General features: G+C 36.0%; 3 protein-coding genes across 3 annotated transcripts; 1 reads left to right on the top strand and 2 right to left on the bottom strand.

Annotated features, from left to right (window-relative positions):
- Nucleotides 1-429: 429 nt before the first annotated feature.
- Nucleotides 430-2,404, top strand: LOC127078423 (peroxiredoxin-2F, mitochondrial). Its single transcript, XM_051018885.1, has 5 exons — nucleotides 430-855; nucleotides 945-974; nucleotides 1,056-1,214; nucleotides 1,672-1,766; nucleotides 1,975-2,404. The coding sequence occupies exons 1-5, from the start codon at nucleotides 646-648 to the stop codon at nucleotides 2,078-2,080; spliced, it is 600 nt and encodes a 199-aa protein (XP_050874842.1). The 5' UTR covers nucleotides 430-645; the 3' UTR covers nucleotides 2,081-2,404.
- A 16,529-nt stretch (nucleotides 2,405-18,933) lies between these two features.
- LOC127113392 (uncharacterized) lies at nucleotides 18,934-19,299 on the bottom strand. Its single transcript, XM_051046492.1, has one exon. It carries the CDS (start codon nucleotides 19,297-19,299, stop codon nucleotides 18,934-18,936), a length of 366 nt encoding a protein of 121 aa, XP_050902449.1.
- A 1,877-nt stretch (nucleotides 19,300-21,176) lies between these two features.
- Nucleotides 21,177-24,383, bottom strand: LOC127078416 (E3 ubiquitin-protein ligase RHF1A). The gene is made up of 8 exons (XM_051018878.1): nucleotides 24,073-24,383; nucleotides 23,437-23,483; nucleotides 23,299-23,361; nucleotides 23,065-23,176; nucleotides 22,677-22,945; nucleotides 22,138-22,245; nucleotides 21,743-22,061; nucleotides 21,177-21,453 (listed from the first exon to the last, which is right to left on the bottom strand). The coding sequence occupies exons 1-8, from the start codon at nucleotides 24,235-24,237 to the stop codon at nucleotides 21,427-21,429; spliced, it is 1,110 nt and encodes a 369-aa protein (XP_050874835.1). The 5' UTR covers nucleotides 24,238-24,383; the 3' UTR covers nucleotides 21,177-21,426.
- Nucleotides 24,384-26,440: the final 2,057 nt, after the last annotated feature.

The raw sequence follows: 26,440 nt of genomic DNA, 5'->3' as shown, positions 1-26,440 counted from the left end.
AATGCAATTTAAATCTTGATCTTCCAATTATATCTTTTAATTAATACTCCTAATTTACTATTTCTCTCACTTTGCATTAATGATGATTTGAATACACCAATAACCAATTAGAATAGTTTGAAAATTATTATTCTTTCTTTTACTTATAATATTTTTTTAATATATGTGAAAGTTTCAAGTATGACTATTATTTTAGTTTAGAATGAAAAGAGTAAATAACACTTATTTTATTATTGAAATCAACAGAATTAGTCATTATATAATAAATCTGAAAAATAATATTTATTGTTAGATGGAGGAGTGTTAAGTTAACTTACAAAGAGTTGCATAATTTGTTTTTGTGAGATGAGGAGTCTTAAGTTAACTTACAAAGAGTTGCATAATTTACCATAAATAATTTTGTCGATGATAAAATATTTTAATCAGAAAAATATGTAATAGTAATAAACAAGAGCCCTTCAATATTATTACAAATAATTGTCTTCATAATCTAACGCTATTATTATATTCTCATCATTAATCTCCGTGCTCCACGAGCAGTAACAACAATAATTAACAAAACAGAACCGAATGTTTTGGAATGTAACAGATCTGGTCTGATCCATCACATCACACAATCACCACAACCTCTGCGAATTTACCGATATGGCAACCTCTGTAATCAACCGACTTCGTTCTTCCTCAACCACAAAATCACTGTCTTCCGTTCTTCATGGAATCAGGTCTTACGCAAAGGTTGCAACTGGAACTGATATACTCTCTGCTGCATCCAATGTTTCTCTACAGAAAGCTCGCACTTGGGATGAAGGTGTTGAATCCAAATTCTCCACTACCCCTGTCAACGACATCTTCAAGGTTCTCTCTCACCATTTTTCTTCCAATTTTCAATACCCTTTTTGTTCAATCACTAATGGGTGTTTTTTTTCTTTGATTTGATGTTGCAGGATAAAAAAGTTGTGATCTTTGGTCTCCCAGTAAGTTAACTTGACAATTTTTTTATAAACATAGTAATTTTTAATGTAGTGGTTTTTATTTTATGTTTTGGTTGTTTTTAGGGTGCATATACAGGAGTTTGTTCAAGCAAACATGTTCCTCCTTATAAGCATAATATTGACAAGTTTAAAGCTAAAGGGGTTGATTCTGTTATTTGTGTGGCTATTAATGATCCATATACTGTGAATGCTTGGGCTGAGAAGATTCAAGCCAAAGATGCTGTGAGTGTTTTTTCTCATGCTTCTTTCTCTCTATTATTAATGGCTTTATATGCTTTGTGATTGGTTCTTCTTATTCTTGTAGTAGAACCAAATTGTTCAGTTTCTGTTCCATATTTCTAGCATCACAACAATAGGATTAGGATCATTTCAAACTGTTAACGCGTTTCCAATTGAGTTGGGGATGTTCTTGTGCTGCATTGTCATTTTGTTAGTGCTAGTCATGACTCATGAGTTTGTAGATGATAATGCAGCAAAGTAATACACTCTTTTAAACATATTCAGCACTCTTCTTTTACTACCTTAATAGAAAGAATTTTCAGTGTATGTAAGATTGTGAGTCACCGCGTAGGATCGAGCCATCTCACGTTTCAAAACTACTCTTCCGTGTGACGATGTGATGTTTCTTTTCAAAGGGAACTGATTGAGTGATTCTGTTTCCTTTTTTTTCTTTTTCCAGATTGAGTTCTATGGGGACTTTGATGGGAGCTTTCACAAAAGCTTGGAATTAACTACTGATCTCTCTGCTGGTTTGCTTGGAATTCGATCGGAAAGGTATGTTATATACCCTCCTTGAACTAAGATCAAGCTCATTGACACAAACATTTGTTTTGAGGTTTGAATGACTTCGCTTTAAAAAGAAGTAAAGTAGTGAAGGAATCACTAAACAGTTAATGGTTAGAACACAAAACATGTGTTTTATCTTTCAATATAGTGAATTCAGATTTCAATTCTCATAAGAGTAACTGTTGTTTTGGTGTAGATGGTCAGCATATGTGGTAGATGGAAAAGTGAAGGCTCTTAATGTTGAAGAATCTCCATCTGATGTCAAAGTTTCTGGAGCAGAGACCATTTTGGGACAAATTTGAACTTTCTGTTGATTTATAGGAATCTAACAAGTCTTCAATAAACTTGTCTTCATCAATGACAAGTGTTTAATAAAACAAAAACATATATGGAACTAGAAAAAGCAGCAGAAAATTACCTTCAAGGTGGATACCAAGTTTGCTCTAATACCATTTCAGATATCTTTTCTTTCCAATTGAGATTATGCTCTTGAAGTTACTGTATCTGTTATTGCAAATGCATCTTATTGAAGTGTTTTGAACTTCATCTGTTTTGCACTATTCACACTTTGAGTATTATTTTAGAAGCAACCAATGGAACTGAAATGAATTGCTTATTTTCACTAATCTCTTATAGTGTTTATGAAACAACCATAAAAGTGTTGATGTTTGTTCAAGTTGATTGATCAGTGGAAATGTGTGTGTAGTTTTTGGTTGCTTCCTCAATTTTACAGGGGTTAATACATGTCACTGCCATTATTTTACTTGATAGTTCTCATAAGTTGGTACTTGTTGTCTCACATAGATAAAGTAGACATGGATAGAACTTGATGATATGGATTATTACTTATTATATTTTATTTTGGATTACTTTTTCCACCCTAATTATATTTTATTTTGGATTATTTTTTTCACTCTTAGGGTGCTTTCGCACCTGAAAGGTCTCAACGTCCCCTAATGTCCGAAAATGCATCTTCGGACACATTTTTTTTAAATTCGAAAATACATCTCTATATGTGTAAAATATGAGTCTGAAAATACATATTTGTAAACAACATTAATTCAAAATTCAATAGGTGGTCCGGATATGCATCTTTGACACTTTTATTTCATATACTCAGGTTAGACCTTTCCCTTTCCTCTTCCTCCTTTTTTTTAAAAGTACTCAAAAAAAGACCATTTCAACTCTCACATCCATTCAAGGTTTTGATCCGTTCAAGCTTCTACTATTTGAGCTTTTTCCCATTCATTCAAATTTCTCATTTGTTTAAGCTTCTCTTTCTCATTCATTTGTTTTGGTAAGTTTTTCAATATTCTTTCTTTTTCTTTGTGTTTTGATTGATGTTTTAGAAAACATAAGTTATTCTTTCTTTTTCTTTGTGTTTTGATTGATGTTTTAGAAAACATAAGTTATTTTAGCTACATTAGATAGTAGTGGAATCGAAATAGATAGCTAAAATGGACACGCATTGGCTTTTTTTTTTAGGTTAGAGCAGCATTTGCAGTTATGCCATTGCAGAGAAAATCACAATTTTATCCGGAGATGCATCTTTGGATTTTATCTAAACTATTTTTGGAGATGTATCTACGGATTTGTGTGGCTGAATTTTGGATAAATTTGTGGTGTGACTGTTTGTTTGTAACGCATGTACAATAGCTGAAAACACCCTTGACAGAATTAGGCTCAGACGTGTGTCCCAAACCGCATTTATACGACGTGAGATGGTTGCAGCCAGGACCATGGGGCCACGAGTTGATGATAACTCGTTTGATGCTTCACAACGCCGAGGTTACCAATCATCTGGTTCTAATTCTCGTAGCCTCTTGTCTCAGACCTCTACTTCACAATTCCACGAGTCCCTAGATGATGCAGCACCTGAAGCCCCTAAAGCCTAGGAGGAACCCGCTGCTGATGCCCCTTTAGAGATTTATCCAGGAGGCTCATTTGACACCTATTTACTTCATCTTTATGCAGACCGTGTTGCTAGGCGTGTCTGGGAAGGATGGGTATATTTACTTTCTTTTGCATTACATATGTTTTAAACTAATTAAATCAATATTGATGGTGGTATTTTCTTACAAGAGCGTCAGTGTTTGAAATCGGTAAACCACGGCCATAAGACATTGTAGTTGGAACAACCCACTGTTTATTGGTTTAGAGATGCCATCTATTATTCTGATCTTGTTGGTTTATGTTATGTCGTGTACATGATTATAAACCACGACATGCATGCGGTATTTGCAGAGATATGACATTCAGAGACATCATTTTTTCACCTTTCTATCGGCGAGATGACCATCACATTGGATGACTTCTCGTGCCTCTTACGTCTTACCATCATGGGAAAATTACTAGGCCACAAAAGGCTTGGTCAAGAGGAAGTCGTCAAGATCATGGTCACTCGTTTAGGGCTGACCCAACTAAGGTTGCATATGAGGTAGATGACACCAAAGGTGCTGATACTAGATTTAGTTTTTTGGAATAGGTTTATAAAAACCACCTACATTGGGATGAGGATGATGAAGGAGGTAATATGCAGGTTGAATACCATTGGAACTATGCATTAAGGTGTTACCTCTTATTCTTGGTTGGCATATCCATTTTTGTGTATAAAATTCCAAGCTACGTCGATGTGGTCTACCTTAAGTACTTCATCGACTTTAAGGTGATTCACGAGTACAACTGGAGGGACTGCCTATTTAGTCTACCTGTACTCAAAGTTGGGCGAGGGTTGTCTTTGGAAAACAAAGCAGATGACAGAGAGTTGCACGTTGCTTACAGTAATTTAGTGTTACTAATATTTTCATAATTATTTTGTTATACTTATTATTAATATTTTATCTAAATAATATTTTAGGGATGAATCATCTCCCACTTTCCTCGCATCACTAGGTGGAAAGTTGTGTTTGTCTACACTGAGGATTGACCACGTGTAGTCGCCTTTCCACTGTAGAGAGAGGGGAAATTGATCGAGCCATTTCGGGTGTATCTTGACCGTACCCTAGCAGATGACATTGCCTTTTACCCATACGGGGCTCACCGCGAGACGCGTCAGTGGTACATCATTTCCTTATACTCCAAATGGTTGACATGTGAGCCAGCTCTGATGTCGATGCGATACTTAACGATTTCGAGTCATTTGCTACCAGAGGAGTATCATAGAATGATAGCTCATATACATTGTGAAATTTTGGTATCAGATATGAGATGTCGAATGTAATGTCACGACACTAATATCTGAGTTATACTAACAGATGAAAGATATAGAAAGGTAATGCAAAAGATACACAAGCAATTGTTAATCCAGTTCGGTCCAACTCACATACGTTTGGGGGCTACCAAGCCAGGAAGGAAATTCACTAAAATAGAATCAGTTCAAAGACTCTCCGTACACTTCAATAAGTTACAGTCTTTCTCACTTAATCTCTACCCGTGTAATTTCTACCTAAGCACTCTTAGATATGAGAACCCACTCACTTCCCTACAATCACACCTGTGATCTTAAACAACAATCCCTTGAGAAAAGAAAACACTTTTCAATAACACACTCTTGATTTTACTTCACAGTTTCAATCAAGAAGACACACTCTTGATCTTGCTTCACAGCTTTGATCAAGAAGACACACACTTGATCTTGCTTCACAACTTTGATCAAGTAGACACACACTCTTGCTTAACAGCTTTAGAGTGACAAAATACAACCACAAATCAGTCCAATTCAATCATCAAAAGATGACTTGAATGGCTTACAAGTCTTACGACTAAACAGACACAAACCCTAGCTCTCTCTCTATATTTCGCTTAGTATTGGTTGTGTTGTAAAACAGGTTTTCTAAGTCCCTTTTTATAGAAGCTTTCAGCTGGGCTTGGACATCTTGAAAACCCTAAATCTATTTTCCAATCAAATCTTCTTATGACAGCTAGTTAGATCTCCTTGGAAAATAAGTAAATCAGGTTGTAATCCATGATTGAATGCGCCTGCAAATCAGATCTTCAATCATACATAGATTGCCATTAATTGTGCAATCACAAAACACCAGGCATTCACACTGAATGTTCTGTGTACAGGATGTCATGACATCGGGTCTGACATCCTGGAAAAATCCTGCATAATTCCATAATTCCTTTTATAACTTCCAGCAGGTACAACCATATCAGATGCCATGACCTTGTGTATGACATCTTGAAACAATCCTGCATGAACATGTCTTTCATTTAAACTCCAGCAGGTACATAGGATATCTTATGTTAAGACATCACACATAACATCTTGTGAACACTCTTTGTTTTACCAAAATTGTTGCCAACACTAAGAATCAACAAACTCCCCCTTTGGCAAATTTTGGCTAAAACATATATCTGTCCTTTTTGTTAACAAGGTAAACTATCAGCAGTTAAACAACATAACAGTAGTTTAAAAAGCAGCAGAAGCAACACAATTACTAGCTAGTTACTAGTAATACACACATGCACAAGGGTACTTCTCCTCCCCCTAAATCTGTGCAACAAAACAGAATTACTAGTTATGGATGCAACTAGTAAGACACACAAATGCACAAGGGTACTACTTCTCCCCCTAAATCTGTGCATTCACCTCCATGAAAATAACAACACCTGTAACCACAGCACCTGTAACAATCAGAATGCCATTCTGACATCTGCTTCAACATCACCACCTGTGTACCCACCACATCAGACATCCCCTTTGACATCTGTAAACAGAACATCATTATGTTCAACAATAGTTGTCCATCTATCCAGCTACATACATCTCCTCACAACTCCAGCTCCACATAAACACTTCTCCCCCTTTTTAGTCAAAATTGACCAAAGATGACCAATTAGACAAAATAAATGTCAATTAGCCTAGCAGAGAATGTCAGCACAGATGTTATAACATTAAAAATGTTAAAACATAATAGTTAGGTAGTACAAACCATCATCATACACAGCTGTGATAGATGAGATAATGAACATATCCATGGAACTCATTAAGAGCCCAAAATATTACAAACAGACATCAATGAGGACTGCCACAAATTACACATTTTTCAAAAAAAAAACAATAAAACTCCAGCATCCAGACACAGCAGCACCAAAACAGCTTCCAAAACAACAATCTTCACAGCACACCTCACAGACTTCACCACAGCATACCAGTCTTCAACACAACAAGAAGGAAGGAACCATCAATCAGAGGAAGAAGTATCACCTTCACCTTCAGAGCCTTCAGAGCTTTCAGAGCTGCCACTGGATTGGGCTTTTGCATCTGAATCCTTACCAGCATTCTCCATTTCTTCCTTTTCCAGGCTACAAATAAGGACCTCCAAAGCTTCTTTTCTTGCCTTGGCCACCCTTATACCATTATCCAATTCCTTGCAGATATCTTTTAGTTGATCAATTAAGCTCCCTTGAGATGCAGGCTCCCTTCTGGCAGATGTCATGACAACATCATTGACATGAATTCCCTCAAAAAGCTTATAATGAATGGATAGATGGGGTTTTCTTCTGCTTGGCATGTCCTTTGTATTAAGAATGCCAGGTTGTTGACTCAAGATAATCCCACAAATAATGGATGGGAAGGCAATGGGCAACTTCACAATATTTGTGGAGGCATGTCTGATGGTTTGATCAAATATAAACTTTCCAAAGTCATGGTTTATCTTGGTTCCAATTGCATGAATGATTCTTCCAAGACCAATGGAGATGGTAGAGATATGATTAGTAGGCACCCAGTTGGCTGAACCAATCTGGTGTAAGATGGCATATTTGACAATGAGCTTGCCAGCTGATAAGTGATTCCTACTAGGCCATTCCTTAACTTGGACAGTTGTAATAATCCTACAAACCTCATTGTATGTAGTCTCTAGGTCCACTCCTCCATCAGTTCCTCTTCCTAGGAACTTGTTGATAATGTTTGGTGAGAATTTCACACATTTTCCCCTTACAAACACCTTGCAGAACTCCCTGCTGCTCTTTTCATAAATATCCTCAGGGATATTCACAATAAACTCTTTTACCAACCCCTCATAACATTGGGGTAGAGCTACCACAATCTTCATTAGTCCAGTATTTTTGATCAAATCAATTACTTCCTTTACCTCTACAACCTCTTTTCCAAGCTCTCTTTCAACAGCTATCCTCCTCTGAATGACAAATTTCCATTTTGCAGCACCATCTTTTAAATGAAAGGAGATATTGTCTAGGTGCACAACAGCAGCTTTGCCAGGAGACTTCTGAACAGCCTGCCTTTTTGCAGGGGAGATGTCTGGGACATCGTCTTTGACATCCTCATCAAAGTCAGAACTGTCTCTTTCTTTCCTTTTCCTAACCTCAACTTTACTCTAGGTTTTTGAGGGTCATACACCAGCAGTCTTTTTCACTCTTCTTGCTGTTCTCATTTTAGCCACACTTTTCCCTTTTCTAGTCCTCGGTTTCTCAGCTACACTAGGTTTTACAAGATGGACCAAAGAGTCATCCTCTTCTTCAGAGCTTTCTTCTTCTAGGTTAATAACATTCTCCTGAGACATATTTTCTGGTTTCTTGCTAGGTTGGGTTTTACGTAGAGAACATAGTCCCTCAGCAGCCACTTCCTTTTCTAATCTAGATGAGTCATCATCTTTCTCAGCTTGGGGTTCCTCCTCAGGAGAGGGGTCCCTTCTGGACAGAGGGGTAGAAACCCCCTTTACTTCATGCTATTCACTTAGAATCCTAGTAACTAGGTTCCTAATGGCACGATCAGCATAATGCATGTCATTTGGAAGAGGAGATTTATCAGGGATATTACCTTGTTGGTTACCAGCCATGGAAGAGGGACCTGGGGTGTCACCTGGTATCACACAGAGGGGAGTAACGTCCAATACGTCTTCATCTAGACACTCCATGGAGGGAGTCTTTGCATGGTGAGAGGGTTTTGAACCAGATGATGATGGATGTTGAGACATGTTGTAGAACTTTTGAGAGAATTTTCTTTGCCCTAGCTGAGTTCCTCTGAGAAGTTGAATGGAGATGGAAATTGTTGTGATTAGGTAGCGTGTGCTAAGGGCATAGATACTATTTTCAATGCTAGGGAATGATTTTTCATTAATGTGGCTCTTTCTTTTAAGAGGGCAGACACTATTTTTATTTCCTTTTCTTTTCCACTTTAATTGCCATAATTTCACAAGAGTCCAAATCCCTAATTTCCCTCTCTCATATTCAATATGAATTTCACCCAAATTCCTTGCAACTTTGTCAGCTAGTTCCAGTTCATGCTTTATATATTACTTTCAATGCTAGGGAATGATTTTTCATTAATGTGGCTCTTTATTTTAAGAGGGCAGACACTATTTTTATTTCCTTTTCTTTTCCACTTTAATTGCCATAATTTCACAAGAGCCCAAATCCCTAATTTCCCTCTCTCATATTCAATTTGAATTTCACCCAAATTCCTTGCAACTTTGTCAGCTAGTTCCAGTTCATGCTTTAGACATATGAGTTTGTCTTCCACGAATTTTCTAATGGAGTGATAATAGCAAAAACAGTACTTGGTCCATCTGTGCTGAATATGATTTTTGGACCTAGTTTCAGTATTCAGGTTGTCATAATTCAATGTCATGACATCGTGTGTGACATTGTATGCAGTCATCAGTAGTTTCATCCAACTCAGTTGAGCCCAACTGCTTTCATCTTCTATATGAACACTATTTTTACCTTTCACATGTGTAGGAGCAGGTGTCGTCCCAATCTTTTCAACATTGTTCTTGGCATTTTTGCACACAGTCCCTCGTAACCTAGTTCCAACAATGCTCTCTCCAGTTTCAGACTGCCCATGACTGGTCACATGTCCACCTATTTGATCTAACCTCTCAGTTGTTTGAGCCATCATAACCTTTTCTCCTATGAAGGTGAGGTTAAGTATGAGCTTCTGGTGTGACATCCTTGTCTGATATTTCTTACTTACTTGTCTTTCATCACTCTTGAGGGTTCTTCTAGCATCTATACTCATCTTCATCCCTTCCTCTTTGACATAGGAACACTTTAAGGAATAATCTATTTGAGAGCTCCGCATGTAGCAGTTGTCTTTGGTCCTGATTCCTTTCATAATCACTTCACTATCTTTGTTAAAAATTAGACATTCAGTTTTGGTGAAGTTAACATTCAGACCTTGATCACATAGTTGACTGATGCTTATTAGATTTACAGTCAAGCCCTTAACAAGTAGAACCTTGTCAAGTTCAGGAACTCCAGGACAATCAAGCTTACATGTTCCCTTGATTTCACCTTCTGCTCCATCTCCAAAGGTTACATGGCTTATGGTATGATGCTGCAGGTCAGTTAGCAGGTCTTGGTTTCCAGTCATGTGTCTGGAACATCCACTATCAAAATACCACTCTTCTTTGGCTGAGACTCTGAGGGGAATGTGAGCTATTAGACTTGTAAGATTAGTCTTAGGAACCCATTCCTTCTTGATAATAGGCATGTGTTGTTTGGGTCTGGGTTGATAGTGATTCTGATGTTGAGCAGGCCTAGGATACCCATACAGTTTATAGCAGAAAAGCTTCAGATGACCAAATTTCCAACAGTAATGGCATCTCCATCTTTGTTGTTTCCCCTTCTGCTGTTTTCTCCTCTGGTGTTATGATATATGATGTGACATCACAGGTTTAGTTTTACTATGGATGCACTTAGGTTTGGCTCCAGTGTTACTGCTCTCAGGCTTTGAGTCATTATACCCAATGCCAAATTTGTCTCCAGTCATTTGTCCAGTTTGGAGAATCTTGTCTAAAGAGTCAGATCCATTGCTTAACATCCTTACATACTTGGTCATCTCTTCTAGTTTAGAATTTAGGAACATGGCTTCAGTTTTCAGCTTAGAGATGGTTTTCACATAGTCTGCCTTCTCACTTTCCAGTTGTGCTATCTTCTGACTTTCAGCTTGTGGATTTTCAACTAGCTTGGCATTCAGAACCACTGCTTCTGTTTGTAATTTGGAGATGGTTTCCAAGTATTCTACCTTCTTATTCTCAAGTTGAGTCATTTCCTTCTTCTGGCTTTCAACCTATTTGCATAACTCTACACTTTTGTGACACAGCTTTCTGTAGGTAGAGGCCAATTCTTCAAAGGTTACTTCATCATCACTTGAGTCTTCATCAGATCCCCATCTTCCTGTCAAGGCAGTCACAAGATTTGCAGCCTCCTCTGTTTCACTTTCATCAGACCAAGTGGCAGCAAGACTCATCTTCTGCTTCTTGAGGTAGGTTCCACATTCAGTCCTGATGTGTCCATACCCATCGCATTCATAGCATTATACCTCTTTTCCTTCTTTGAGCTTCTCATCTGATCTTGCTCTTCTTCCAGCATTGTTGGATTTACTGATGTCAGATGAGATGTTCCTGACATTTGCCTTAGATCTTACATCCATCTTTTTCAACAGTTTATTGAACTGTCTTCCCAGCATTGCTACTTCATTGACCAAATCTTCGTCAACCTCCTGACTCTTTTCTTCTTCTGTGTTTGACATAAAGGCCATGCTCTTGTTTTTCTTTTCAACACCATCATTTAGTCTCATCTCAAAGGTTTGGAGGGAACCAATTAGCTCATCAACCCTCATGTTGGAAATGTCTTGAGACTCTTCTATGGCAGTCACCTTCATTGAAAATCTCTTAGGGAGTGACCTAAGTATTTTCCTTACCAGTTTTTCATCTGTCATCTTCTCTCCCAGGCTCCTAAGGCATTAGCAATTTCAAGGATACTCATGTGAAATTCATGAATGTTTACATCTTCTTTCATCCTTAAGTTTTCAAACTTGGAGGTGAGCAGCTGAAGTCTAGACATTTTTACCCTAGAGGTGCCCTCATGAGTGGTCTTGAGAATGTCCCAAGCATCTTTGGCCACTTCACAGTTGTTTACCAACCTGAAAATATTCTTGTCTACCCCATTGAATATTGCATTCAATGCTTTAGAGTTTCCAAGAGCTAGATCATCTTCCTCATTGGACCATTGTTCTTCAGGCTTTTTCTCAGTAGTGGCTTCTACTTCTTTAGTAATGACAGGATACACCCAGCCTATTAACACAGCTTTCCAAGCCTTGTTATCAAGAGATTTTAGAAAGGCTACCATTCGAGGTTTCCTATAGTCATAGTTAGAACCATCCAAAATTGGTGGCCTATGAACAGATCCTCCGTCTCTCTCCATTGTACCAGAAAGTATTGTCCCTAGATCTCACCCAGAACCAGAGCAGGATGCCTGCTCTGATACCAATTGAAATTCTGGTATCAGATATGAGATGTCGAATGTAATGTCACGACACTAATATCTGAGTTATACTAACAGATGAAAGATATAGAAAGGTAATGCAAAAGATACACAAGCAATTGTTAACCCAGTTCGGTTCAACTCACCTACGTCTAGGGGCTACCAAGCCAGGAAGGAAATTCACTAAAATAGAATCAGTTCAAAGACTCTTCGTACACTTCAACAAGTTACAGTCTTTCTCACCTAATCTCTACATGTGCAATTTCTACCTAAGCACTCTTAGATATGAGAACCCACTCACTTCCCTACAATCACACCTGTGATCTTAAACAACAATCCCTTGAGAAAAGAAAACACTTTTCAATAACACACTCTTGATTTTACTTCACAGTTTCAATCAAGAAGACACACTCTTGATCTTGCTTCACAGCTTTGATCAAGAAGACACACACTTGATCTTGCTTCACAACTTTGATCAAGTAGACACACACTCTTGCTTAACAGCTTTAGAGTGACAAAATACAACCACAAATCAGTCCAATTCAATCATCAAAAGATGACTTGAATGGCTTACAAGTCTTACGACTAAACAGACACAAACCCTAGCTCTCTCTCTATATTTCGCTAAGTATTGGTTGTGTTGTAAAACATGTTTTCTAAGTCCCTTTTTATAGAAGCTTTCAGCTGGGCTTGGACGTCTTGAAAACCCTAAATCTATTTTCCAATCAAATCTTCTTATGACAGCTGGTTAGATCTCCTTGGAAAATAAGTAAATCAGGTTGTAATCCATGATTGAATGCGCCTGCAAATCAGATCTTCAATCATACATAGATTTTCATTAGTTGTGCAATCACAAAACACCAGATATTCACACTGAATGTTCTGTGTATAGGATGTCATGACATCGGGTCTGACATCCTGGAAAAATCCTGCATAATTCCATAATTCCTTTTATAACTTCCAGCAGGTACAACCATATCAGATGCCATGACCTTGTGTATGATATCTTGAAACAATTCTGCATGAACATGTCTTTCATTTAAACTCCAGCAGGTACATAGGATATCTTATGTTAAGACATCACACATAACATCTTGTGAACACTCTTTGTTTTACCAAAATTGTTGCCAACACTAAGAATCAACACATTGAGCATATGCAGACAGATACATAACATGTTTTATAAGATGTCACACTCTATCATGACACCAGATGCTCCTGAAAGACCACCGAGATCAGCTAATCAGGAGGTACTTGAGGTTATATATGACCACACTAAGAACGTGTCCGTAATCTGTCGGCGTATTGTGGAGATGGGAAGATTGGGTATAGAGGCTGGATTTTTTCAAGAAGGCACCCTGCAGTTGGCCCTCGTAGAAGGCATGATTGTCGAGACACAAAATTCCTTATAGTACAGGCGGATGAGGAGGCGGGGGTTAGCCATACCCAATAGATTTTTGTTTGATTGTATTATTTTATACTTTTGACAAAACTTATATATGTTCGATACATTTTGATAATTGCATGATTTTTTCAATATTATGTACTATGTTTGAATCAATTAATGTATGTATTTTCCTTTTAGTTCATGGTCTAAAATGACCTAAAATATGCTGACCTAAAATATGTTGGTCTAAAAAATATCAAATTTAGTGAATAAAATATCATAAGTGCGTACATAGGGTATTAATGATATGCATCTTCGGATACACCCAAATATCATATAAAGATGCATCTTCGGACTATATTTTTGTTTAAAATTGGATGAATATCAGAAAGATAAAGATTTGCGTGATTTTGGATGTGTCCGAAAATGCATCTCCAAATATATTTAGGACAATTTTGAATTTCTAAAAGTGTGAGTTGCACTCCTAAGATAGAAAGGTCATTTCTTTTGGTTCAAAATGGAGTTGAGTTTCACTATATTTCTTTTGGTTTCAAAAGGAGCTGGATACACGAGGTCGTACAGTACCTTCTTTTATTGACCATGGATCTTGTTTACTATATTGAACCTTTCTTACTTATTATATACACTTGTCTTTCTCTACTCAATTGGCGGCAATTTCTTTGTGATGATATGTTGTAGTGAATAATGTTGCTTATAAATATTGGAGTTCAATCTTATATTGAAGATCCATTGTAGTATGGTTCATTGTCATGTTTTGTGCATGTGTTTAGCCTATAATGATTTTGTTATTTGTGCTTATACAAGTGGTTAAACTTTTAAACTTTGAGATATAATTTTAATTTGGTGGTTAAGCTTTGTTGTGTACTTGTGTTGGTGATTAAGTTTTTTTTACAAGTGATTAAACTTTGAGGTATAGTTTTAGCCGATGCATTCCGGCATTTATGGTTGTAATTTTTTTATTTGATTTCTATTATTCATTTCAAGTTGGAAGTGCTGTGTATACCTTACCGATTGTGGGGTTATTATAAATATAGGAGGTATGAGTAGTACTTAGTTGGTTACTAATTGGCGAGTCTATATTAAAGTCTTGATGTAATTTTTCTCGTTTATAATATTTCAGTTTTAATTCAATATAATAGATTCTTGATCATTCTCTCTTTCTTCCGTAGATGCCATATTTCCTAACATTTGCTATGAAATCTATAATATCTTTATATAAAATGAAATTGTAATCGAGACTGCAACGAGAGTATCATCATATCTTCTAGAGATTGAACTCGTACATTTCAAACTTGCAGAACGAGCAAGATGTATGTTAGGTGTTGTTGAAGAAAAACCTGCCATAGAGAAAATGAAAAGCAAAATCACAATATAATGATATAACGAAATTTTAAGATATGAGAATACATTATAATCTCTTGGGGGAGTTTTTCATTAGGGAGTGTTGAATATTGTGGGACTTCTTTTCTAGAGAAACACCCTTATGAGAAATACATCACATGTTCACCCAAAACCTTAAGGTGATAAGTGGGTGGATTCTCTCACTTATAAATGTCCAAGTCTCCACATTTCCAACCAATGTGAAGGACTATTATCCAAACTACTCACACTTGTTATATTCTCAACACTCCCCCCTCAAGTGTGAGTCCACAATGCTCCCCCTCAAGTGAAAACTCTTCTTACTTCCACAAACTCTTGTACCGCACGAAACGTTTCTTACTCACAAACTTTGTAAGACCGTTGACTTTCGATACAAGTAAGTCGGTCCCTTTCTCGAACCAAAGGTTCGTGATACCATTTGTTGGGGAGGTTTTTCACTATGGAGTGTTGAACATTTTGGGACTTCTTTTCTAGAGTAAGACCTTTGTGAGAAACACGCCACATATTCACCCAAAACCTTAAGGTGATAGGTGGGTGGATTCTCTCACTTATAAATGCTCAAGTCTCCATATTTCCATCCAATGTGAGATTATTATCCACATTACTCACACTTGTTATATTCTCAATCAAATGTTAAATATCACAGAGAAAGACATAGTAATATGAAGGGAAAAATTCTCTTCTTTGTATTGAATGAAAACAAATGGCCTTTTCAAATAGCCTTACACCACAACTACCACACGTAAATGTTGTATGAAACACTAACTCAACTTACCTACAAAGAAGAAATATATTAATAGACTAAATCAACCTAACAGCAACAATCCCTAATTGATAGGATAACAAAACAACCACACTTTTTAATTAATAAGATTTATTAACAGAAAAGAAAAAAAATAGCCACTAACTTCAACATTCTCCCTTAAACTGAATGCTCATAATCAATCAGTTTATTTCTTCAACTGAACACATGCCAAGTAATGTCCTTAACTTCAAAAAAGAGTCAACTTTCAGAGGTTTTGTAAAAGAGTCGGCAATTTGCTCATCACTTTTACAGTAGCATGGTTCCACTGCTCCCTTTTTAGCGAGATCGCAGAGAAAATTAAACCTCACATCGATGTGTTTGCTTCTTCCATGTAGAACTCGATTTTTTGACAATTTAATAGCTGAGTTGTTATCGAAAAATAGCATAAGTGGACCTTGTTGTGTACATCTTACCTCTTCCAAAATTCTTCTAAGCCAAATACCTTGACAAGCACATGTTGCAGCAACTATAAATTCTGCTTCAGTTGTAGATAAAGTCACAACAGATTATTTCTTTTAAGACCATGAGATTGCAGCTCCACTTTAGAGAAAGACATACCCAGATGTACTTTGTGATCATCCAAATCATCAACATAATCATTGTCGCTGAAACCAACTAGCATATTTCTTTCACTCTTCTTATAGAACGGTCCATAGTTAACAGTACACTTCAAGTAGCGAAGTATTTTTTTACTGCTTGATGATGGAGTTCAGTTGGTGACTCCATAAATCTACTAATGAGGCTGACATCATACATTAAATTCGGTCGAGTGACTGTCATGTACATTAGACTTCTAACCATATGCTTATAGTAGGTGTTGTCAATCTTCATTCCTTCATCATCCCGAGTCCGTTTAGTTCCAGGAACTATAGGGATTTGAACTGGATTACAATCGTCCATTTTAAATCTTTCCAATACCTCTTGAGCATATTTCCTTTGACAAATAAAAATGTCATCTGCAGATTGAATCACTTCTATGCCAAGAAAGTATTTCATCACTCCCAAATCAGTCATCTCAAATTCTTTCATCATCGATTGTTTAAATCTAAATAAGAATTCATCATTTCCAATAAATATCAAATCATCCACATATAAACACGTGATCAAAACATTACCTTTTTCTCCAGTTCATAAGGACACTTGTCAAAACCTGCTTTGCTGAAATTGGTGTCAATCCGATTGTACCAAGCACATGGAGCTTGTTTCAATCCATAAAGATCTTTTTTCAACTTGTAAATCATATGTTTGTTGTCCTTCTTTACATACCCTAGGGGTTGTTCCACAAAAACTTGTTCAACAATCTCTCCATGTAAGAATGCAGACTTGAGATCAAGTTGAAAGACAGTCCAATTATTTAGAGCAGCCAATGAAATGACCATTATAATTGTGTCATGCCTTGATATTGGAGCAAATACTTTATAGTAATCCACTTCATACTCTTGAGTGTACCCTTTAGCTACTAAGCGAGCCTTGAATTTATCAATTTCTCCTTTTTCATTCACTTTTGTTTTGTAAATTCATTTTACTTCCATTGGTTTTTCTCCTTCTGGCAGCTCCACTAACTCCCATGTACTATTTCTTTCGATTGCTTCAATCTCTAAATCCATAGCATTTCTTCATCTTGCACTTTTAATTGCCTCATCAAATGAAATGGGATCACTACCGGTAACAAAGTGAGCCAATGTCTTTTCATCTGAGGGTCCTTCACCACTTGTGTAATCATTCATCCAAACTGGTCTTCTCCTTTGACCTTGCATATTTTGTAGTGATGTTTTAGCATCTTCACTTCCATGATCAGATCTGAGTTCATTTGATTCTTCCAAATTACCATGTGCATCTGCTTCTGTTTTTGCACTTTCATTGTCCTCTAGTTCAACAACCATTGAGTTTACTTTAATATGGCTTTCCTAACTCCAACTAATGTTTTCATTGAAGACAACATCTTTAGAAATACAAATCTTCTTTGTGAAAGGATTGTAAATATGGTAAGCCTTAGATTCTTCACTTACGCCAAGTAGCACACATTTCTCTCCCTTATTATCAAGTTTCTTTCTCTTTGGATCAGGAACGTGCACATAAGTTATGCAATCAAATACTCTAAAGTAATCAACAATGGGTTTGCCACTAGACCAAGCTTCTTCCGGTGTCATATCCTTCACATAAAATGTTGGACATCGATTGAGAATATGAACACTCCAATTAACTGCCTCTGGCCAAAATCTCTTTGGCGCATTCTTATTTGCTAGCAAACTTCTCACCATATTCATGATAGTTCTGTTTCTCCTCCCCGACACACCATTTTGATGTGGTGTGTATGTTGCAGTCAACTGTCTCTTGATTCCATTTCTTTCACACAAATCCACAAACTCGGTTGACGTGTATTCTCACCCATGATCTGTTCGAAGGCATTTCATATGTTGTTTTGTCTCCTTCTCAACTCTTTCTTTGAATCTCCTAAACATTTCAATGGCTTCAGATTTTTCCTTTAGAAAATATACCCATGTTTTTCTACTAAAGTCATCAGTAAAAGTTATGAAGTACCTTTTATTTCTATTTTGAAGTTGGATTTAACGGACCATATATGTATGAGTGCACTAGTTGAAGGACGTGATTAGCTCTCCAAGTACACTCTTGAGGAAATGATTTCCTATGCTACTTTGCAATCACACATGATATGGAGTTTCAATTTGAGGCAGCCTTTTTACCATTTCTTTTTACTACAAGGTTCTGAGTCTATTAAAGTTTAAATGTCCAAACCTGTAATGCCATAACCATGAAGGATCTGTAATAGATACTTTGAAACAAGATTGATCTTCAAAAGTCTCACTTTTTAGTTGAAACATTCTATTTTCAGACATCTTAACAGCAACAACTATTCCCTTTTTTGGATCATGAATTTGGAAGGTACCCTTCTGAATTATAATTGCACAACTTTTTTCTTGCAATTGTCCCAAGATGATTAGATTGCTTTTAAGCTTTGGTACATAATACACATCATCTAAACTCTGCATCTTCATGTTCATGTGTACTTTAACAGTTCCTTTGCCCATAACACTCATGTTAGAGTTATTGTCAAGCTTGACACTTTGTCAAAAGCTTTCATGTAAATCACAAAAAAGGTTTTTGTTACCTATCATGTGATTGTTACATCCAGAATCAAGGTACCAGATCTCCTCATTTTCAGCTTGCTCTTTCTCAGTGTAAGCCATCAATAATATTTCTTACTCATCTGTTTCAACAAAGTTTGCATTTTCTTTTGTTTTGCCAGGACATTCCCATTGAAACTGACCAATTTTGTGACAATTGTAGCATTAAATGGATGACCTTTAAAAACTTCCTTCTCTAGTGCCACGACCACGACCACGTCCCCTTCCTCTTCCTCTAAAGCTTCCTCGACCTCCGCTTCTTCCAGAGACATTTCCAATATGAGTCACTTTGAGAGCTTGCTCTTCCTCAATATAGTTTGACATGCGCAGTTCATGCACTAACAGTGAACTTTGTAACTCATCTACTGACATAGTATCAATGTCATTTGATATTGAACATACCACATAGTCAAACTTAGATGTCATGGAGCGTAGAATTTTCTCTATAATTGTCATATCATCCATCTTCTCTCCATGTATCCTCATTCGATTTGTGATTGTCAACGTCCTTGCAAAATACTCATCAACAGATTCTCCAGCCTTCATGTGCAGAATTTCAAACTCTTTACGAAGAGCTTGTTATTGAGTGTGATTGACTTTACTAGTGCCTTGATACTTCTTTTTTAAGGAGTCCCATGTGTGTTTTCAGTATCCTTCTTGAGAATATTCTCGAGAACAACTCGATCAATTGCTTGATACAAGTAATTCCTTGCCTTTAGATCCTTCAGCTTCAACTCATTTCTTATTTTTAACCGCGCATCAGTCAGGGTTGCTTCATCCCTTACTTCTGAAATTCCTTCCTCAATCAATTCCCAATATTCCTTCGATTTCAAAAAATTCTCCATCAACATGCTCCAATGATCATAGTGACCATCAAGCTTTGGAATTGTTGGTTGCACAAAATCGTTACTGCTCCCTTCGATTGCCATTGTCAATGATCATAGAAGACTGCTGCTTCAGGTAGTCAGGCATGGCAGCGGTAATTCCACGAGAATACACTTCCTAATTTTCAGAAAATATCATCATTTTCTAGACAAATATCATCATTTCCTAGAATGAGAGAAACATTGCAAGCATTTGATTTAGAGTTTATGACTGTTTTCATGAGAGCACGCTTCCTGATTTTTACAAAATATCATTATTTTTTAGAATGAGGGAAACGACGCTACTTCATTAGGACATTTATTCTTCACATGCATAGACTTTCCGCGTCGCAAATATTTTCTTATTTATATTTCATTAGACCTTCCTCTAGCTACCATCATTGAGTTTAATTAGATATTATCTTTCAATCTTCTTGCTTCAAAAATAATTAGCTATTATCTTTCAATCTTCTTGCTTTAAAAATCATTTTACCACCAACTTCTTCAAGAATCTCGAAATTTCCTTCTCATATATCAAAACGAGTTTAATACACCCGGAGAAAGATAAAAGAGACCATGAGTCTCGATATTTCATCTTCATCATCAATTTTGATTCCAAAGGTCTCTAATTCAAAAAAAAATGTCATTGTATTGGTTGACCTAAAATTTGAGAGAGAAAATTGATCATATAGGTAGATATAGTTCAAATCTAAGCAAATTCTAATTGAGATTTTGTCTTATCTCACTAAGTGAAATTCTCTACATGGAGAGTATACTCAAAACCCAAGAAATTACTTTCAATTCACTTAAATTACTTTCATTGTATTGGTTGACCTAAAATTTGAGAGAGAAAATTGATCATATAGGTAGATATAGTTCAAATCTAAGTTAATTCTTTAAATAAAAGTTAATTCTAATTGAGATTTTGTCTTATCTCACTAAGTGAAATTCTCTACATGGAGAGTATACTCAAAACCCAAGAAATTACTTTCAATTCACTTAAATTACTTTCATTGTATTGGTTGACCTAAAATTTGAGAGAGAAAATTGATCATATAGGTAGATATAGTTCAAATCTAAGTTAATTCTTTAAATAAAAGTTAATTCTAATTGAGATTTTGTCTTATCTCACTAAGTGAAATTCTCTACATGGAGAGTATACTCAAAACACAAGAAATTACTTTCAATTCACTCCATTTTTCAAGCTCAATAGAATCAATTTCATAGGAAAAGTGCGTATTATGTTAAACCAAGGTGGCTTAACAATAAACAAAGTCATAGTTAGAGAGATAAAAATTGGAAAAAATATATAAAAATAGTAGTCTCTTGGTAGGTCCTGCAGTCCGATTTTGTCTCACAAACAATAAAAGGTTGGATTCGGTCCATTTATCTTTTGTATCCATAAAATAGTGCAACGAATGATAACATCCACCACTTTTTTTACCCTCTCTTTCATGTCAAGTTTTCCGTAATCTTTGACAAATTAGGCATTATATGTCATAAGCATGTCATTTTATTTAATATACTATACTACTAACATTAAAGTAGGTGAGATCCACATAAATAACATTTCAATCTCTAAATAACAATTTTAAAATCAAGTGAGTCAAGTATTGGCATGTAAAGGGGGATAAACAATAAACATGGATGAATAATCCACTTAGCTCTATAAATTGATCGTATCAAGGTTTTAATTCCTTCTACAAATGATGAACCATTTGATAACAATGCAGGACGCATACCAACACGTACATTGGTTATCAAAGTCGTCTCTTGCATTCCTTCAACAGTTGAATTACTTCCCCCAAACTTAAATCTTCACAGCATCATGTCCATTCTTGAATCAAGATAGATAGTAAACAAATTGAAAGAATCAGCCACCTTTCAACCAATAATATCATCGAAAAAATTACTCAACAGATTCATCATTTCTAAAAGGCTACTTATTTTGTCACCCGTTTTCTTTTAGTGCAAAAGTACACCCTAGAAATTATGATTATATTCTCACGGCGTAAAGCAAGAATACCTAGAAATTACAGCATCAGCTAACTTATTGTAATTCGTAATAAACTACTTCTAAAAGTAAAAACGAAACTGTTTGATAGGCAGACATGGAATGGACTAACCTGAACACATGGAGGAATTTCCATTCGACCAACAACAGCAGTGCTAGAAATGTGTGAGGGAGCAACTGAACTAACATTATGAACCACACCTCCACTAGTTTCATTTCGAAAGCCTGAAGTTCCCTCATTACGGACCGGAACGATAGGAGAATTAGACCTTTTTGATGCAAGTTCAAGGCGTTCAATCATACGTGAAACTCCAGCTATGCCTGCATTCATCTCACGCTGAACACCTTTACTCAGCTCTTTCACTGTCACATTTCGAGCAAGTAACTTCTCTTTGAGTCCACGGGTACCTTTGGAAATTGATTCCTTATATCTGTTTGAAGATTTAAGATGTGTTAGCACCAAAGGATTATCAGAGTTTACAAGAATCCAAAAGCTAATAAGTTTACCTGGCTGAAGCGGCAGAAAGTTTGGATTTGATGGACTCCGGCAAGGAGAACACCTCAGAAGTATTTATTTTCCTCTCATCCTGAGGTGGTGACGGACTGTAAAGAACTCTGAACACCAACCAGGAAAAAGTTAACATACGAAACATCAGTAAGTAAACGAGTAAATGGACATTTTGGTCCTTGAATGTATCAGGTGTCATCGTTGTAGTCCCTGAATTAATTTAAATTACAAAACAGCCTCAAATGTATCTCTAGTTAGTCAATTTTGTCCTTGAATGTGTTCATTGTTAGTTAGTTTGATCCTTGAATGTGTCTTCCATTAGTCAATTTAGTTCATCAAATTACTAATAGAAGATACACTTGAGGATGTTTATGTAATTTTGATGCATTCAGGGGCTAGAGTGATCCCATACCACCTCGCATATTTACAGACCAAAATGACTCTTTACGCGTTTGTTACACTCAAGGAAAAAGCTTTGTCTAAATAATTGATGTTAGTGTCACGGCTTTATAATTAAAAGTGTGAACACAGCCACTACCTGGGTCGGTAAGAAACATCAGTCTCAGGGCTATTGTTTCTTGCAACCACGGGATGAAGGTCGGCAGTCGATGGTAGACCAGTGGTCAGAGAACTACTACCAGCCGGTGAAGTTGTAAGAGTCGGTTGCACCACAGATACCTCTGATGGACCTGCTCCGGACGATCCTTCTCTTCTCTGTCTCTGAACAAAACGAGCTCTACTTGCAGCGGCATATAGGTGCTGCATAATTTGCTCATCAAAATCAATGTCATCTGAGCGAGAAGCATCCTGAAAGTGCATAATTCTCCTCTAATCATTGAAAGATAGTATGATGATACATGTATGAAGGAAACTGATAGCAATAAATATTAACACAAGAGTTTTCATGACACTATCAATTCACTCACATGGTCACCATTAAAACGTTCAAAAGGAACAGAAGAATTAGTGAGTGAAGATGAATAATTGTTTCTTGATCTTAAGCATTTTTCAGCCTCCACAGCAACAAGAAGCTCTTGGCTACAAAAAAAGATAAGCCATTGATAAACGCTACTAATCATACCATAAAAAGCCTGTATTGAGAATCGAAAAGAAATACTAGAGACTGGCGGGGAGAGGGTTACTTGCAAGTAAAAATATACCTGGCAGGGTCTTTCAAAGAAAGTGATTGCCAACATATTGGGCATTCTTTGCTTCTCTGTGACCTATAGAAAAAAAATATTTGTGTTAGAAGATACCAATCCATGACCTACTTATCAAGCTATAAGGCTCTGGCTTACCATTCAAGTATGCAATGCAGGTGATATTCATGTCTGCAACAGGTAACCTGAAATTGAAAAAGAAACTTATTAATACACTCTTCAACAGGTAGGTTTAGACATTAATATATGGAACTTGCAAATTTTCCCTTTGATAATCTATAAGTTGTAACTAATCCATACAAAAGGCATAATTAAACACGTCAAAATAGATAAATATATAGATGCTGAGTAAACGTTTGCTATCACAGGATTCATCAAGCTTAACCCTGCAATACACTGAGTAAGATATAGATATCCGAAATCGCTAATCCTCATCGACACATAAAAAAACTTCTACATAATTGTAATAAACACCATGGTATGGCAAATTTTCCCCGATATTTAGATCAGTGCAGACACTGATACTAACAGAACAAAATAACATGAACAGATTTATCTCAAAATAAAATAAAACAAAAAACAAGTTCAATCAAAGCAATAAGAAACACATCACAAAAACCAAAGTGAAAAATGGAAAATACAGAAAATCATCAAAATCAAATCAATCAGTCAAATTGAGTTCATAACAAAAAGATTGAGAAGCCATTAGAATCACACATCAAATTTCAGCACAACACACAGCAAAAACCAAAACACTGATGAATCAATACATACAGTGGATGGGTCATGAACGCTGAAGGACTCTAAGCAAATACTACATGAATCCTCAGAAGAATCATCATCGAAGAGTGAAGAAGAAGACGGAGCTGAAATGTACGAGAAAGACGGAGGGGGAGGAGGAGTGGAAGATGAAGAAGAGAAAGAACTGAAATTCGCCATGGTTAGGTTAGGTGTGAAGTGGTGTGAAGAAGAAACGAACCCTAGAATGAAGTAAGAGTAGAAAAAAAAGGAATGAAACAAAAAGAGGAAAAATAGGGAGAAAGAAAAGGGAAAATCCGATTCAGACGTTTTATGAGATCAAAACTATGACTTTTTTATTTTCTTGTATGATGAAAGAATGACGATTGTTTTTGTATTTATTATTATTAATGAATTAATTAAGTCTGCTTTTGGATTTCCTTTTTCCTTTTTGTGTTTTGATCTTTTATGTTTAACGTTAATTCTTATGATTTTTTTTCTGTTCTACCAGTAGGAGTGACGATGATTTTTCAACCAATATGATTATGAAATTCATTAAAAAAAATCGTTTCAGGATTCATGATAATACATTTTTTTGTCAAAATAATAAATACTACCACATCTTGTCAACAATATAAACAAATAAACAAACTAATGAAAGTACCATCATCTTTTAAATAAAAATTATTCCCTAACTCTTATAGTAAATAAAAGTTATTCCCTCACTCTTATGGTAAATTGCTTTATATATATATATATATATATATATATATATATATATATATATATATATATATATATATATATATATATATATATATATATATATATATATATATATATATATATATATATATATATCAAGATCTTTAAATTTAATTTAAAGTTTTATTTTGGTTCTTTATGTAATTTGCTAAAAACGTACAATAAAGATAATCATGTAGTAGAAGAGATACATGTGATATTTTAGAGTCGTTGATGGTGTTAGAGTAAGCACAGACATCATGGTAAGAATGTTTGTATATGTGAATCTTGGATGAATCAAATCTCCTCATGGATGAGGTATTTATAGGATTTTTTTGGGTCTGGGTCTTAGAAACCAAAGAGTGGTTAGTGTATTCTTCTCTCAAGAACGCGGGACGTGGAACCGTTATTTCCCCTATTATCTTGGAGAACATGGCTTTCTCCTTTGATTAATAATTTTATATCGTTATTCCATAAGGGCATGTCATCCCTGCGTTTTATAAGTGGGCGAGTGATGCAACCAATGGGCGAGCGTTTCGACCAATTGGTGACTAGAAACCTAACCATGGACGACATATGGTGTGAATTTTGTATCCAACCAAAGTCAATGTGTCTGACTTGTCTTGCTTCCTTCAGATTACCTTATCTTGTGCACAACAAAATTATTCTAGTACACAGTTCCTCAAGCACGAGGTCTTGTAAAGGACGAAGTGATTTAGTTTGAGTCCTTCAGGCGAGACTTTTAAGTTGAGTCCCTCATGCGAGACTTTAAGTTGAGTCTCTCAAGCGAGACTTTAAGTTGAGTCCCTTAATTGAAACTTTAAGTTGAGTCCCTCGAGCGAGACTTTTATGTTATTTGTTTTGCTGCCTATTAAAGGGTCCGCGTCATAATGTATTTTAGAGTCCAGAAAGAGGGTCAATCATGAGTAGGTTGACAAAGTCTTAAAACTCTTTGTTATTGGCCCAATATATGTATTACCCATTGGGAGGCATAGATTCTTCATAGAATTTTCAACATTTATATTGCCTATTGGGCGGTAAGGACTCTTTAGAGAAGATCCAACATTTATATTGTCACTTTGGCGGCAAGAACTATTTAGAGAAGATTATATTGTCTCTTTGGCGACAAAGACTCTTCAGAGAAGATCCAACATTTATATTGCCACTTGGCTGGCAAGGACTATTCATAAAAGATCCAACATTTATATTGGCTTTTGGGCGGCAATGACTCTTTTGAAAAGATTCAGCGTTCATATTGCCTCTTGGACGACAAGGACTCTTCTGAGAATATCCAACATTTATATTGCCTCTTGAGTGGCAATAACTCTTCTGAGAAGAGCCAACATTTATATCGCCTCTTAGGTGGCAAGGACTTTTCAGAAAAGATCCAGCATTTAATCATTCATCTGTTATATTTTGCATAAAAATGATGATAAAACATTTTCAAGAGAGCATATACATGGTGCACTAAATACCTCCCGCCATATTAAAGTATAAAGCATTAGATGACTAACTATAATGGTATCTCATGTTAACTGAGTTCCATGTGTTAGACATGTGACTCCATACACAAGAAAAGGTGAACTGTAGAGGTTTAAAAAATGTTTATTTAAAATAAAATCATTTGGAAAATCAGAGTTTGAAAATATTATAAAAATAT

Source organism: Lathyrus oleraceus, chromosome 1, assembly GCF_024323335.1.
Source record: "Lathyrus oleraceus cultivar Zhongwan6 chromosome 1, CAAS_Psat_ZW6_1.0, whole genome shotgun sequence".
Classification (NCBI taxonomy): Eukaryota; Viridiplantae; Streptophyta; class Magnoliopsida; order Fabales; family Fabaceae; genus Lathyrus; species Lathyrus oleraceus.
The sequence above is the reverse complement of the archived record's forward strand: the minus strand, read 5'-3'. Positions and strand labels throughout refer to the sequence as shown.